Here is a 12,530-nt window from a genome sequence, read left to right on the forward strand (position 1 = left end):
TTGCCATGCCTCTGACATCAGAACATCCTCTTGCTGTCTTCAGCTGATTGTAGCAAAGTACTCACTAAGTCAGGGCTGCCCAACAGGTTGATCGCGATCTACCGGTCGATTTGTGGTGTGCCCCGGTCGATCCTGGTCGATCGTGTGATCCTGAGCGATCGCCCCCCAAAAAAGTTCAGCAACTTTGGGTCTTCCTCCCCAAAATAATCTCAACAACTTTGGTCAATCCAATGGGTAGATCACTACCAGTTTTTTTATAGTGGGAGTAGATCACAGTCTCTTGGGAGTTGGATATGCCTGCACTAGACAGGGCACAGGCAATGGGTGTACTAACATAAGCCTAAGGCGTTCGTTCATCTGTTCCCTCCATACAAATTCACCGACCACATGGAGGGATTGATCTGAAAAGGGACATAGAGATGGCACCAACTGCAAATTGAAATATATCACCGGCACACATCATTCCTAGAGTAAATTGCCATTTCTGGAAAAGATGAGATTAGGCTATACTTTGCTGTACTTTTTTTCAATGCTTGCTAAAAACCCTTTTAGTTCAAGCCTGCCTACTCTGGTATGGTAAAGCTGGCGTGTATTTTGATATACCTTATAATGCATATATTTTAAACCACTGGCTTTTCCTTTTTTGAAATTTTTAGGTCAACCTGTTTTTAAATTGCTGATTTTTGCCTATAACTTTATGCAAACTACTGAAGAGATTTTATGCAATGGAACACTGTACAGATTCAATTTATTTAATAAATAAATAAAATGGTCACCTGCAAATGAAACCCCATTTCTCTTTCTCTCCGTTCTGTGCTTGTTTATTATAGTGCCCCATTATTTCTTGTTCACAGACTCAAATCAGCCCCAAAGAAGGATGGCAAGTCTATAGTTCCGCCCAAGACCCAGATGGAAGGTGCATTTGCACTGTGGTTGCTCCAGAACAAAACCTGTGCTCCAGAGATGCCAAGAGCAAGCAGCTTAGACAGCTACTGGAAAAGGTGAGTATGGTCACCAGATAACCTTTGTTTTGCCTATTAAGATGCTCGTGGAAATATGTTCTTTCACTCCCTTTTAAATACTATTTTTATTTTCCATTTTAAAAGTTATCGACATCCACTTTCTCTTCTTAATGTTAAACAGCACAGGGCAGCGAGCTCCTGACACAGAAGGTGACAATGCGTGGCAAACATACTGCAGACAAAGTCTGCCCATAATTTCTGCAAAAGCAGCACTTGTGTTTCCCCACGAATTGCAATTAGCGGTGCTGACAGTCTCCCAAATAAGTGTTTTGTGAAAAACAGCTTCTGTGGGCAACAAAAAAAAAGAACTTTTTAATAATCACCATCATCTCTTTTGTAGATTTGCAATTTATATTGTAATTTTGTGTGCCAATGCTGAAAACAGAAGTTGTTGCGCTAGATAATAAAGAGTTCTAAAGATAATCAGGCATTAGTGGCCGGTTTTACAATTTTAGCTTTTAATAATCTAAAGAGAAATGGTGATACTCAGTGCTACCTAATTGCCACAGCCAATTTAGTAATTCCCAAACTGAGTGCCATGAAAGAACTGCTGTGAAAAATGAATTAATAATAATAATTTATTTGTACCCCGCCCATCTGGCTGGGCCTCCCCAGCCACTCTGGGCTGCTTCCAACAAAAATTTAAAATACATTAAAATGTCACACTTAAAAAACTTCCCTGAACCGGCTGCCTTCAGATGTCTTGTAAATGTCAGGTAGTTATTTATCTCTTTGACATCTGATGGGAGGCCATTCCACAGGGTGGGCGCCACTACCGAGAAGGCCCTCTGCCTGGTTCCCTGTAGCTTTGCTTCTCGCAGTGAGGGAACTGCCAGAAGGCCCTCAGAGCTGGACCTCAGTGTCTGGGCAGAACGATGGGGGAGGAGATGCTCCTTCAGGTATACTGGGCCAAGGCCGTTTAGGGCTTTAAAGGTCAGCACCAACACTTTGAATGAAGTACCCATTCTGTGCCCCAGCTCAACCTCCATAGTGACATCTTGCCTGCCATATCTTTGATTGATTCACTAGACCTTGCTTGCTTCCAGTCAACCACATCTCTGCCTATGGTGGTGCTTGGCTCAGATGCTTGTCCTATTACTGATAACAGGGAGCTGTCCAGCAGATCTAAAGGCTCTCTAATTGCTGAGCAGAAGTAGATATTGCACCTGTGACTGCTATGCACAAATTGTGCTGTTTTATTACTCACTCTGCTGCCTATCCCTTTTCTTGGAGTGTTAACCTTGCTCTGGAGCGTGAGTCTCAGGAATATGACACTTCCTGCTGCTACATGGTCCTTATCCCTTTGGCTCTGGGCTTCTGCACAGAGTAATTTTTTAGGGGGTCTGGAGGTGGTGCTGAAGACCAATCAAGGGTACACTGCCCCCCAGATTGGAAATCGACACAAGATAATATCACCAAGCCAACTATCTGTAAACAAACAATAAACATCCATAAAAATGGCAAAGTAGTTTATTTCCCAAATAGTTTTTATCTTTGTTGTTGTTTAGCCACTTAGTCCTGTCCGACTCTTCGTGACCCCATGAACCAGAGAACGCCAGGCACTCCTGTCTTCCACTGCCTCCCGCAGTTTGGTCAAACTCATGTTCGTAGCTTCGAGAACACTGTCCAACCATCTCGTCCTCTGTCGTCTCCTTCTCCTTGTGCCCTCCATCTTTCCCAGCATCAGGGTCTTTTCCAGGCAATCTTCTCTTCTCATGAGGTGGCCAAAGTATTGGAGCCTCAGCTTCAGGATCTGTCCTTCTGATTCCTTCAGAATGGATAGGTTTGATCTTCTTGCAGTCCATGGGACTCTCAGGAGTCTCCTCCAGCACCATAATTCAAAAGCATCAATTCTTCAGTAATCCACCTTCTTTATGATCCAGCTCTCACTTCCATACAGTGATCCATGAAGGAGAGTTTTTATCTTGAACAATTGCAAACACAGTAAATAAAGAGCTCATCCCTTTTTATGGATGTTTATTGTTTGTTTACAGATAGTTGCCTTGGTGATATTATCTTGTGTTGATTGCAGTGGTCACTGTATCACCACCCTGTTTATGGTTTTATTGTTATACCCCGGATTGGCAGCCAGCTCTGATGGGCCATCATTTCCTGGACTATTTTCTAAATGAGTTTTTATTTTAAAATTTCCTGGGCTTGTGGTCTCAGGCTCAGTTGTCTATGACCAATTGCCCTAGGTGAGAGTCAGTGATACCGTCAGAAGAAGTGGTCTCTCATTCTGAGTTAGTCCTGACAGAATGAAATGTTGGGGCATGGCAGAGAGAAAAATAACCTGTAGAGGAGGCTACATATTGTATCTCTTCATGAGCCACTGCTTCCAGGCAGCAAGAGCTTCCCACCCCTTTGCAGGCAGGTATTTTAGATGTTTCCTCAACACTGTACTTCTGTTATTATAAAAAGGTAAAGGTAAAGGGGCCCCTGACCATCAGATCCAGTCGTGTCCAACTCCGGGGTTGCGGCGCTCATCTCGCTCTATAGGCCAAGGGAGCCGGCGTTTGTCCGCAGACAGCTTCCAGGTCATGTGGTGTAGTAAAATTTAAGCTGGTTCCTATGAACCCAGAGAAATGGATCCTGCCCAGGGAGAGCCCAAGGATCCAGGCAAACAGACGAATTTAAGCGTCTCCTGCCTACCAAATAACAGAGACCAAACCAGGACATACGAAGCAAGGCACTTTTATTTTCGCTGTTGCAACAGGGTCCTTCCTCTCACTCAGGAGAACAAGGAAGGAACCCCAAACAAAGATGTCTTGCCCTTAAAAAGAGATTTGAAATTGGTTTCAGCCCACCCCCCAGAAGCATCATCCATATGTCACAGAAGGGGTGTAGCCCAAGACCCCCCCTCCCTAGATTCATCATAGGCACATCATGAACGGGGAGGTCTGGTGGCAGTAATCTGAGCATCCTGGACCCTGCCCCCTGCCCCCAAAACCTAATCAACAAAATTGAGAGATATTTACATTTCCCTGTTTCCCAGCCAAGTCAATCACACCCTTCTGTCTGGCAGTCAGGTATCAGGATGCCAGGGATTATCACTTTAATTCCTGAGACAATGAGAAGGTTCCCCCCACCCCACTTCTTCCTTGCAGAGGAACACCTGGTCAGAGAGAGTCAAAATGGTGTCAGTCAGGCCTGTTTTCCTGTGCTGCTTCAGACATGTTTCTGTACATTCATGTACATGTTTTATGAACAATTATTATATATATATATATGACCTCAAAATTCTTATAACAATCCCCCATTTGGGGCTATAATTTTTCTTAAAAATTGTTGCCCCACAAAAGAATAACCAGATGTGTTGTTTTAGTACTTTGGGAGAAGCATTTCTCAAAAATGGTCTATGTATTACACTTAACAGGATGGTCCACCAATATTGACTGGAAAGTGCAGTTTGTTACTAAAATTACTTGTGACATTCTAGCACTTTGTGATAAGCATTTTCTCGGTAGTGGTTTATGCTTTAGAGTTATGAGGAAGGTTCAGCAAAGACTGAAAAATACATTCTGCTTTGTTTCTGTCTTTTTTGTGTGTGTCTCAGGTGTCAAAAGCTAGCTCTCCTCTGGTTGCACACCTCCATCGTGGCACAGCAGCAACAATCCCTGGTGAATCCCCTTAGGGCTTTCATATTGACCATGTCGCCTGGCACTCACCATAGCTGCCACAGGTTTGGACATGTCATGAGAGAGATGCCTTTGCCTTGGGCTTTCTATGGGCCTTTATTAGAGGCTCTGGCCTTGCACTGTAGGGAGTTGCCCAGTTGCTCTTAAAGGAAGGAAGCTACTTGCACCTTGGATACACTTGCCCAATTAGAACTGAAGCCAAATTAAAATTTATACAGCCCCATAAAACATGTCCAAATTAGTCAAATTTAACTCTAAAAGGGACCATTCCTGTTAAATCAAGACATAAATACCTTCATTTATCTGGTGTTTCATGGATCTTGGGGCTTATTCTTGGTAAAATGATTTAAAACAATCTAAAATTGTGTAAGAAGGCTGGCACACTGCAGAGTGCCAGGTGGGACAAGAAAATGTGGTCATAATTTGATCTAATCTAAATACTGGACTATGCAATATCCTGATCCTTTAAAAGGCATACAATGCATGGCAATAATACAAAAAAAAAAAAAAACATTGGGACACTATACATTTTTTTAAAAAAAAAAACCCAACAATTAAACACAAAATTGGTTCACCTCCCCCTCCTTGTGGAAATAACATACTGTCAGACATAGTTCAATGTTTCTGTCGAATATCACGCAACATAAAACCTAATAATTATATATCAGTTGTATGTCTTGAGGCCATCATGATCTTGAGACAATTCCGGCTGCTTTTAAATCCTAGGGCACAGAGTCTTGAGGTCAAGGAGAGAGAATGTCCTTGCAATTCACTTTCCCCCTTTGTCCCAAAGTCATTTGACACATTTCAGTATTCCTATATAACACATAATGCACAAAACCTTCAATTTATTAATTATATGCCAGTTGTATATCTTGAGGCAATCAGGTGAACTTGAGATAATTCTTGCTGCTTTTGCATGTATCTCCAACAAGGGGGTTTTCTTGTCTGCCTTCGAGTCACTGGGAGGAAGTTAACAGTACTTCTATAACAGCACTTCTAAACCTTGCTGAAACGTTATAGCTTTCTAGGTCCTCCTTCTTAGGTTGTGATCAAAGAGATAAAATGTCAATTTGGTTTCCTGTAAAACATCCTTTTGAAAATAGGCCTGCAGGGGGTTGGGGTCTGAAGATATAATTAGTTAAAAAATAATAATGATAAATAGTATAATAATGATAAAGTCAAGAAAGGGGAGAATATTCTAGAAATTTATTCTTGGGAAGCTGCAAAGAATATAAGATCATAGTTAAGCATTTTATTCATTTTAAATATTACTATTATCATTCATATTTAATTACTGCTGTTATTGTCCACTCAGTCAGTTTAATTTACTTCACCTAGTTTGGCTGTGGAGGAAACAAAGGACAAAAATTTTGTTAATTAGGACACAATCGATAAGTTATTAACATTTTCCTTATGTGGTTCTGAATTCTCTTTGAGGTTCACGTATCTTGTTTGAAAGGGGTTAATATTATTATTATTATTATTTACAGGAAAGAATGAGTTAGATGCTACATTTGTATGTACAGAAAGAAAAAGTAGAAATACCAAAAAAAAGATACAAAAATAAAACAATAAAATTTAGATTACCACTCACACAACAATTTTTCAAATGAAATTGGACTTGACACAAAGATATCAGATTTTTTTTAAAAAAGAATTATCATTAAATAATACAAAGACATTATAAATTGGAGAGGAACCTTAAAGATCTGAAGGTGAAATATCCAATTAAGATGGAAAAATGGTAAAATAACGGAAAAAGCTTTGAAATTCATCATGTGCTATCTGATAAAAGAGAACTCTTTGGGGAAAAACACAGATGGTACCTGAACAAACATCAGTAATAAGTTTTTGGATATGCAATAAGTGAAAGACCTCATTCCACGTGATGGACTGGTGGACATGCCCCAAGATATAACAAAACAAAACACTTACCAATAAATAAATAAATAACTGCTAAAACACACAATTTCTAAAAATGAGCATCACAAAACAATACCTGGTTATTGTTAGAATAATTTCATAGACATAATGGATTTAATAAATGGAAGCAGATTATTTATAAGCTAAAGAGAAGAGGCAAAGCCAAAGAGAAATGAAATTACTGTTTGTATCTCCTCACTCCTCACTTTTTTTTTTTTTTTTTTGCTGTGGAAGAAAAAGGGGCAAAACACTCAGGTTATGTGGAATTAACATAGAGGTAATGCTTGGGGCTGAAATGCAAATGTGAGAGTAAGTACACAAATGTGAGAGTAAGTACACATAGGAAAGAACAATAGAACAATGGAGCCTTAGTTTGCATAGTCTGTCAACTGGGTGGATCAGACCAAAGGTACACATCAGGGCAGTATGAAGAGAGGACCGCAATTTCCTATGAATTTCCAAGTGTGGAGGGGGCTTGTTTAGGTTCCAGCTCCCCCTTTCTGTAGTGAAAGGGGTAGGTATGCACAATTGGGAGATAATTTTGCATTAAGGTTCTGAAAGAATTTCTCTGCACCCTGAATCTCAGCATCCTGCTGGAAGGGGGAAATTATTTCATGTGAAAATCTTGTCAGGAAATGTTGTTCCTAAAATGTATAGGTATACAGTGGGAGAACTGTGAAAAGTTTTGCATGTTGAACTGGAATTGGCAGCTTCTAAACAGTTGATGGTTCAATGGTTCTTTATCTATTTATTTTTACATAAGGAAATTAGAATTTAAGTTTCATGTGCAAAGCATAACCTTGAACCTCTTAATTAATTTATAAACTACTCAAGAGACAGACATATAGTAGGAGTACTCTGCTATTTATACCTGTGGAAAGAATCTGGCATGTTAAGATTTTGAAACTTGGCAACCATTTAACTTTGATGGACCAGTAACACACGAGGTTGTTTTCCCTCAGTGGTTCAAAGCTTTACATTAAGAAATTTGAATAATATTTCATGAGCAGATTATAACTTTTTCGCCCCTTAGTTAAAACCTCCTTTTTCTCTTCTATTTTCCTCTTCAAGCTGACATAGCCTCTGTGCATGTACAGAGTTCATGATTCGGCAGTCTATTATACCATTTTTTAAAGTGCTGCACCTCTTGACCAAATTACCATCTGAATAAAGGAAGGGAAGGGGAAAGAGTAGATTTAAAAATAAGGTTAGATTTCAAACAAAAGATAGAAACATAGCAGTGTTGTTGTTGTTTTTTTAGAGCCAGTTTAAATTCGTTTTCCTAGTTTGGAGTCCTAATACAATTTGATACATTGTTTCTTGCTTCTTGCTGCTTAAGAAGCAGGCTTATAAACCTTAAACTAACTTGGAAACTGCAATAAAAGTTGGGTCAGATTAAAGTCCTAATGAAGTCACCAAATAAACATCTCGTACCCCAGGCAAAATAAATCTCGATTTGCCCCCTTTATCTACAGGGTTCGGGGTGAATTCGTAATTGCAAATGTTTTCGTTTGTTTGTTTGTTTTTAATTAATTTATTACAGCCATGGCAGACTAAATTCTCTGCCCCCTTATCTATGGGTAATATGGCCAGAGCAGACTTAATGATATTCAACATTCTCACTCATCTCGGCCTCACCATCTTCCAGACTAATTCTTCTGGCCTTTATGTACAGGGATGGTCAAAGCTCATTCTGCTTAATTATGAATTTGTATGTGCTTGAACTGTTGGCTGGAGTTTTGCAGTTAAAAAATAGCTGACAATATGGTGGAAAAAATAACACCAGACATTCATTTTCAATGTATGATATACCATCTCTACCTCTTTCTAAGTGGCACCTCAAACTCTTCATGCCAAACTTTAAAAATCTGTCTTTCCATCCTTCTCCACCAAAGAGTAAAGCTTGAGTGAATTCAGGCCATTTCACTAAGCCACCAGAGTTTAAACTCACTTTTCAGTGCTTGAGTAATCTAGTCCACCCCTTCTGAAATGTGGGGATCTCAACACTATCACCGCCCTTAGGATACACATACATTTGAGTAGATGCCTGACTGGGAAGGAAACACGGGCTATGCCCTATCACGGAAGCACACGTGTGTACTAAGGGAAAAATAAGGAAGGGGAAGATTAAAAGTACCAACGTTATATAGAAGTCTTTAGCAAACCTTAAGATTGGATAAACAGTTTAAGAGGGAATTTACTTCCTTACTAAAACCATTCTGTCCATTTGAATCAAGGTTAAAGTGACTCAGATAGACATTTGCTGGCTATGGAGCATTTCCCTAGAAGGAACACCATATTTCATAGTCACATGGTGAAACATTACATACAGAGCACATGGCTCCCTTGTGACACAGACCTTAAATATTGTGAGTTCACAAACAAACATTTTCAAGGTTACAATTTCCCTTTTCCCTTCCAGCTCCCCCTTTCTGTAGTGAAAGGGGTAGGTATGCACATACACCCCTCTTTCACTCTCTAGAGAAAGATTGGGAAATGTTCAAGACTTTCATATGTGCTTAAACTTTAAACCTTAATAGACAAAGTGATAAAAACTTATATAATCACTCCATATAAAAACAACAATGACACTCTTGTTCCAACTCTGAAAACCAATAATCTTTCCTTGCCAGAAAGCAGAGCTGGGCTGAATTTCAACCCATCACCACATCAGCCTTTCACATAGCTCTAAAATGGGAGTTAGAAGGGACCCTGAGGTCATTTAGTCTAACCCTCTAAGATACAGGATTCACAAGATTTGAATGAAAATACCAACTTTATACAGAACCCTTGAGCAGATGAGTTGTTTTTTTCTTAAGAGATTGATATGGGGAGCCCAACAATAACCCTTCTGTCCAACACAATTGAAGTTAAAACTAGACTCAGATAGACAATTCCTGGCTATGGAAGCTCTACTTTTGACAAACAAATCATCTTTATTGGAATAGCTGTTCAATTTTCCTTTAGTCAATATTCATCTAGTCACTTGGAGAAAGACTCCCCTTTGGAGCCTCTCTCAATAACAAACATTTGCACACCTCATTCTCATATTTATAATGTTTAAGATTGATCGGTTCAACATTGTTTCTATACTAGAAATTTAAACAAGTTGGCAGTTTTAACTATGCACACTTAAGAAGGCAGTCTATGGATGTTGTGGCAAATTTAAACACACCCCATAACATTTCTAAACCTTGAGCACATCTCTTATCCACTTATAGCTGGAGTTTATGAAGTGAACATTTTCAAGTTTAAAATATTTTCAAGGCATTGAGCAAGCATTTATTTTCCTTCATCCTGCCCCCTCTTTTTACTTTTGGAAAGGAAAAAATGGCCTTCTACAGCCTCTTTAAAACAAACCTTTACACACTATCTATAGCAGACACAAGGAACAGGCGCACATACACGTAACAGACAACACAGACAACATGTAACATGCAAACATTCTGAAGGGGGTACTGGTCTTCCAGGGTCAATTTTAAAGTGGAGATTCTCTGCATGTTAAAGGAACCTCCTGGTAGCCATTTCCCCTCATCTGGGTGGTCCATGGTAAAGCGGACCCAGTGTTTTTTGCAAAGTTTTTGCAAGCGATTTCTGTCTAGCTTGTCCGCTCCAGGGATATCACTCCAACTTTGGAGGACAAATTGTAAAGGGGTTTCTCCCTCAAAGTCCCTACCAGAGCCAAGCTTCCACTGTGCTTTGCTCCGGTTGGGAGTTTGGGGTAGGAATTCCTTAGAAGATTGGGCGCCCATGTTTAACTCTCTGGCCTATTTATACTGCAGTGCGGGTAGAAGACCCTCCAATCCGGGACACTCTATACCTTAAACTCCTGAGTCTAAGACTCACTCAACAGACGATACCGTCTCCTGCCTACCTGTTGCGTGCACTTGCTAACTAGGTGGCTGGTGTGGCTAGATACCTAAGGACCCCCTCCTGGTCATTAATTGCCTAGGGTCCTGCAGCAACTTTCCTGCCTCTTACACACTAGACTCAGATCCTACTGAACGCTTGCCTACGCAATGTCAGGTCGGAACTGAGGAATACAAAGTAGGAAAAAGGAACGGGCGCACTTGCAATCTCCGATCATGGGTCATACCCAACATGGCAGAGGGGCGTCTTCACCCGAAGATTAAGAGCAGAGGAACACGGAATAAGGTTGGGTAGATTGCTCAGAACTCCTGCGCAGATTGGCAGGAGCGAGCTGGGTCCGTCCTTCTAGGGATTTCGTTTTAACGAAAGGACGGATCCCAAAAGGCTCCAATTCTTCTTTATCCCTTATGCCTTTACAGCTTAGCTGCAACTAGAGCCCAAGATAAGAAACAGAAAAGGAGAGAACAGTGAAGAGTGAAGTTTTAGATTTTTAGTTGCTGCAGTAATAGCCCACCTGAGTGTCCCTATTAACCTATTAATACTCACTATACTCACTTCCGCCATCACACTCTGTTTCTGATGATTCCTTCTTGATTCTTGATTCCTTCTTGATTGGTTGTTTTAAGGCCGGCCTGATAAAACTTTGCTTCCTCTGGTTAGCCCCGCCAGAACTCCAGTTATTTCCAGACCCTGGGATCGCTGCAGGAGTGCTGCTCCTCCTGGCAAAATGCCTGGTGCGCGCTGGAGCATCATTCCCTCCTCGCCCCCAGAATCCGGGTAACCGAAAAGTCCCTTCGTGGTTGCCATCTGATATAGGCAAAAATCTGCCTTTATTCCCTTATTGGGTTCTCCATCGGTTGGAGAATATAACAGAGGCCAACCAGAGAAGTTTGAGAAGCAAAGCCTTTATTTTCGCTGTTGCAACAGGGTCCTTCCTCTCACACAGGAGAACAAGGAAGGAACCCCAAACAAAGATGTCTTGCCCTTAAAAAGAGATTTGAAATTGGTTTCAGCCCACCCCCCAGAAGCATCATCCATATGTCACAGAAGGGGTGTAGCCCAAGACCCCCCCTCCCTAGATTCATCATAGGCACATCATGAACGGGGAGGTCTGGTGGCAGTAATCTGAGCATCCTGGACCCTGCCCCCTGCCCCCAAAACCTAATCAACAAAATTGAGAGATATTTACATTTCCCTGTTTCCCAGCCAAGTCAATCACACCCTTCTGTCTGGCAGTCAGGTATCAGGATGCCAGGGATTATCACTTTAATTCCTGAGACAATGAGAAGGTTCCCCCCACCCCACTTCTTCCTTGCAGAGGAACACCTGGTCAGAGAGAGTCAAAATGGTGTCAGTCAGGCCTGTTTTCCTGTGCTGCTTCAGACATGTTTCTGTACATTCATGTACATGTTTTATGAACAATTATTATATATATATATATGACCTCAAAATTCTTATAACAGTGGCCAGCATGACAAAGCTGCTTCTGGCGAACCAGAGCAGCGCACGGAAACGCCTTTTACCTTCCCACCAGAGCAGTCCCTATTTATCTACTTGCACTTTGATGTGCTTTTGAACTGCTAGGTGGGCAAGAGCTGGGACCAAACAACGGGAGCTCACCCCGTCGCAGGGATTCGAACCGCCGACCTTCTGATCAGCAAGCCCTAGACTCTGTGGCTTAACCCACAGTGCCACCTGGGTAATACTTGCTGATAAATAATAAGCCCCTTGATGTCCTTCTTGTTGTGCTGACTGACATGGTTCTTGACAGACTTACACATAAGTGCTCAGTAGTTAAGTCCCAGAGTTTTCAGTGGGACTTACTCCCAGGTAAGTGAGCATACGGCTGCAGTCTGAATTGTCCACAGTTTGCCACGTGAAAAGGTAGCAAGCCTATGACCTTTCCGTAATACCATTTTACAAGTCAAAAGTCCTTGCTTTGGTGGCTAGTGTCTACACTCAGGAAATGAGAAAGCCTCTTCAATTCAGCTTTAAGAAACTCTCTTGAAATAGGCTACACTTAACATGGTAGGCTATCCCTGTTGAAGATCTGGAATCTGATATTATTGAACTG

General features: G+C 41.1%; 1 protein-coding gene across 1 annotated transcript in view; it reads left to right on the plus strand.

Annotated features, from left to right (window-relative positions):
• The window catches only part of OLFM3 (olfactomedin 3), a 62,594-nt gene that overhangs the window by 17,971 nt on the left and 32,093 nt on the right, over positions 1-12,530 (plus strand). Inside the window, exon 3 of the mRNA XM_035122750.2 lies at positions 855-1,001. Coding sequence (XP_034978641.2) covers positions 855-1,001 — 147 coding nt within the window. The remainder of the gene's footprint in view (positions 1-854; positions 1,002-12,530) is intronic.

The sequence above is a fragment of the Zootoca vivipara genome, chromosome 7 (assembly GCF_963506605.1).
Source record: "Zootoca vivipara chromosome 7, rZooViv1.1, whole genome shotgun sequence".
NCBI classification, from domain to species: domain Eukaryota; kingdom Metazoa; phylum Chordata; class Lepidosauria; order Squamata; family Lacertidae; genus Zootoca; species Zootoca vivipara.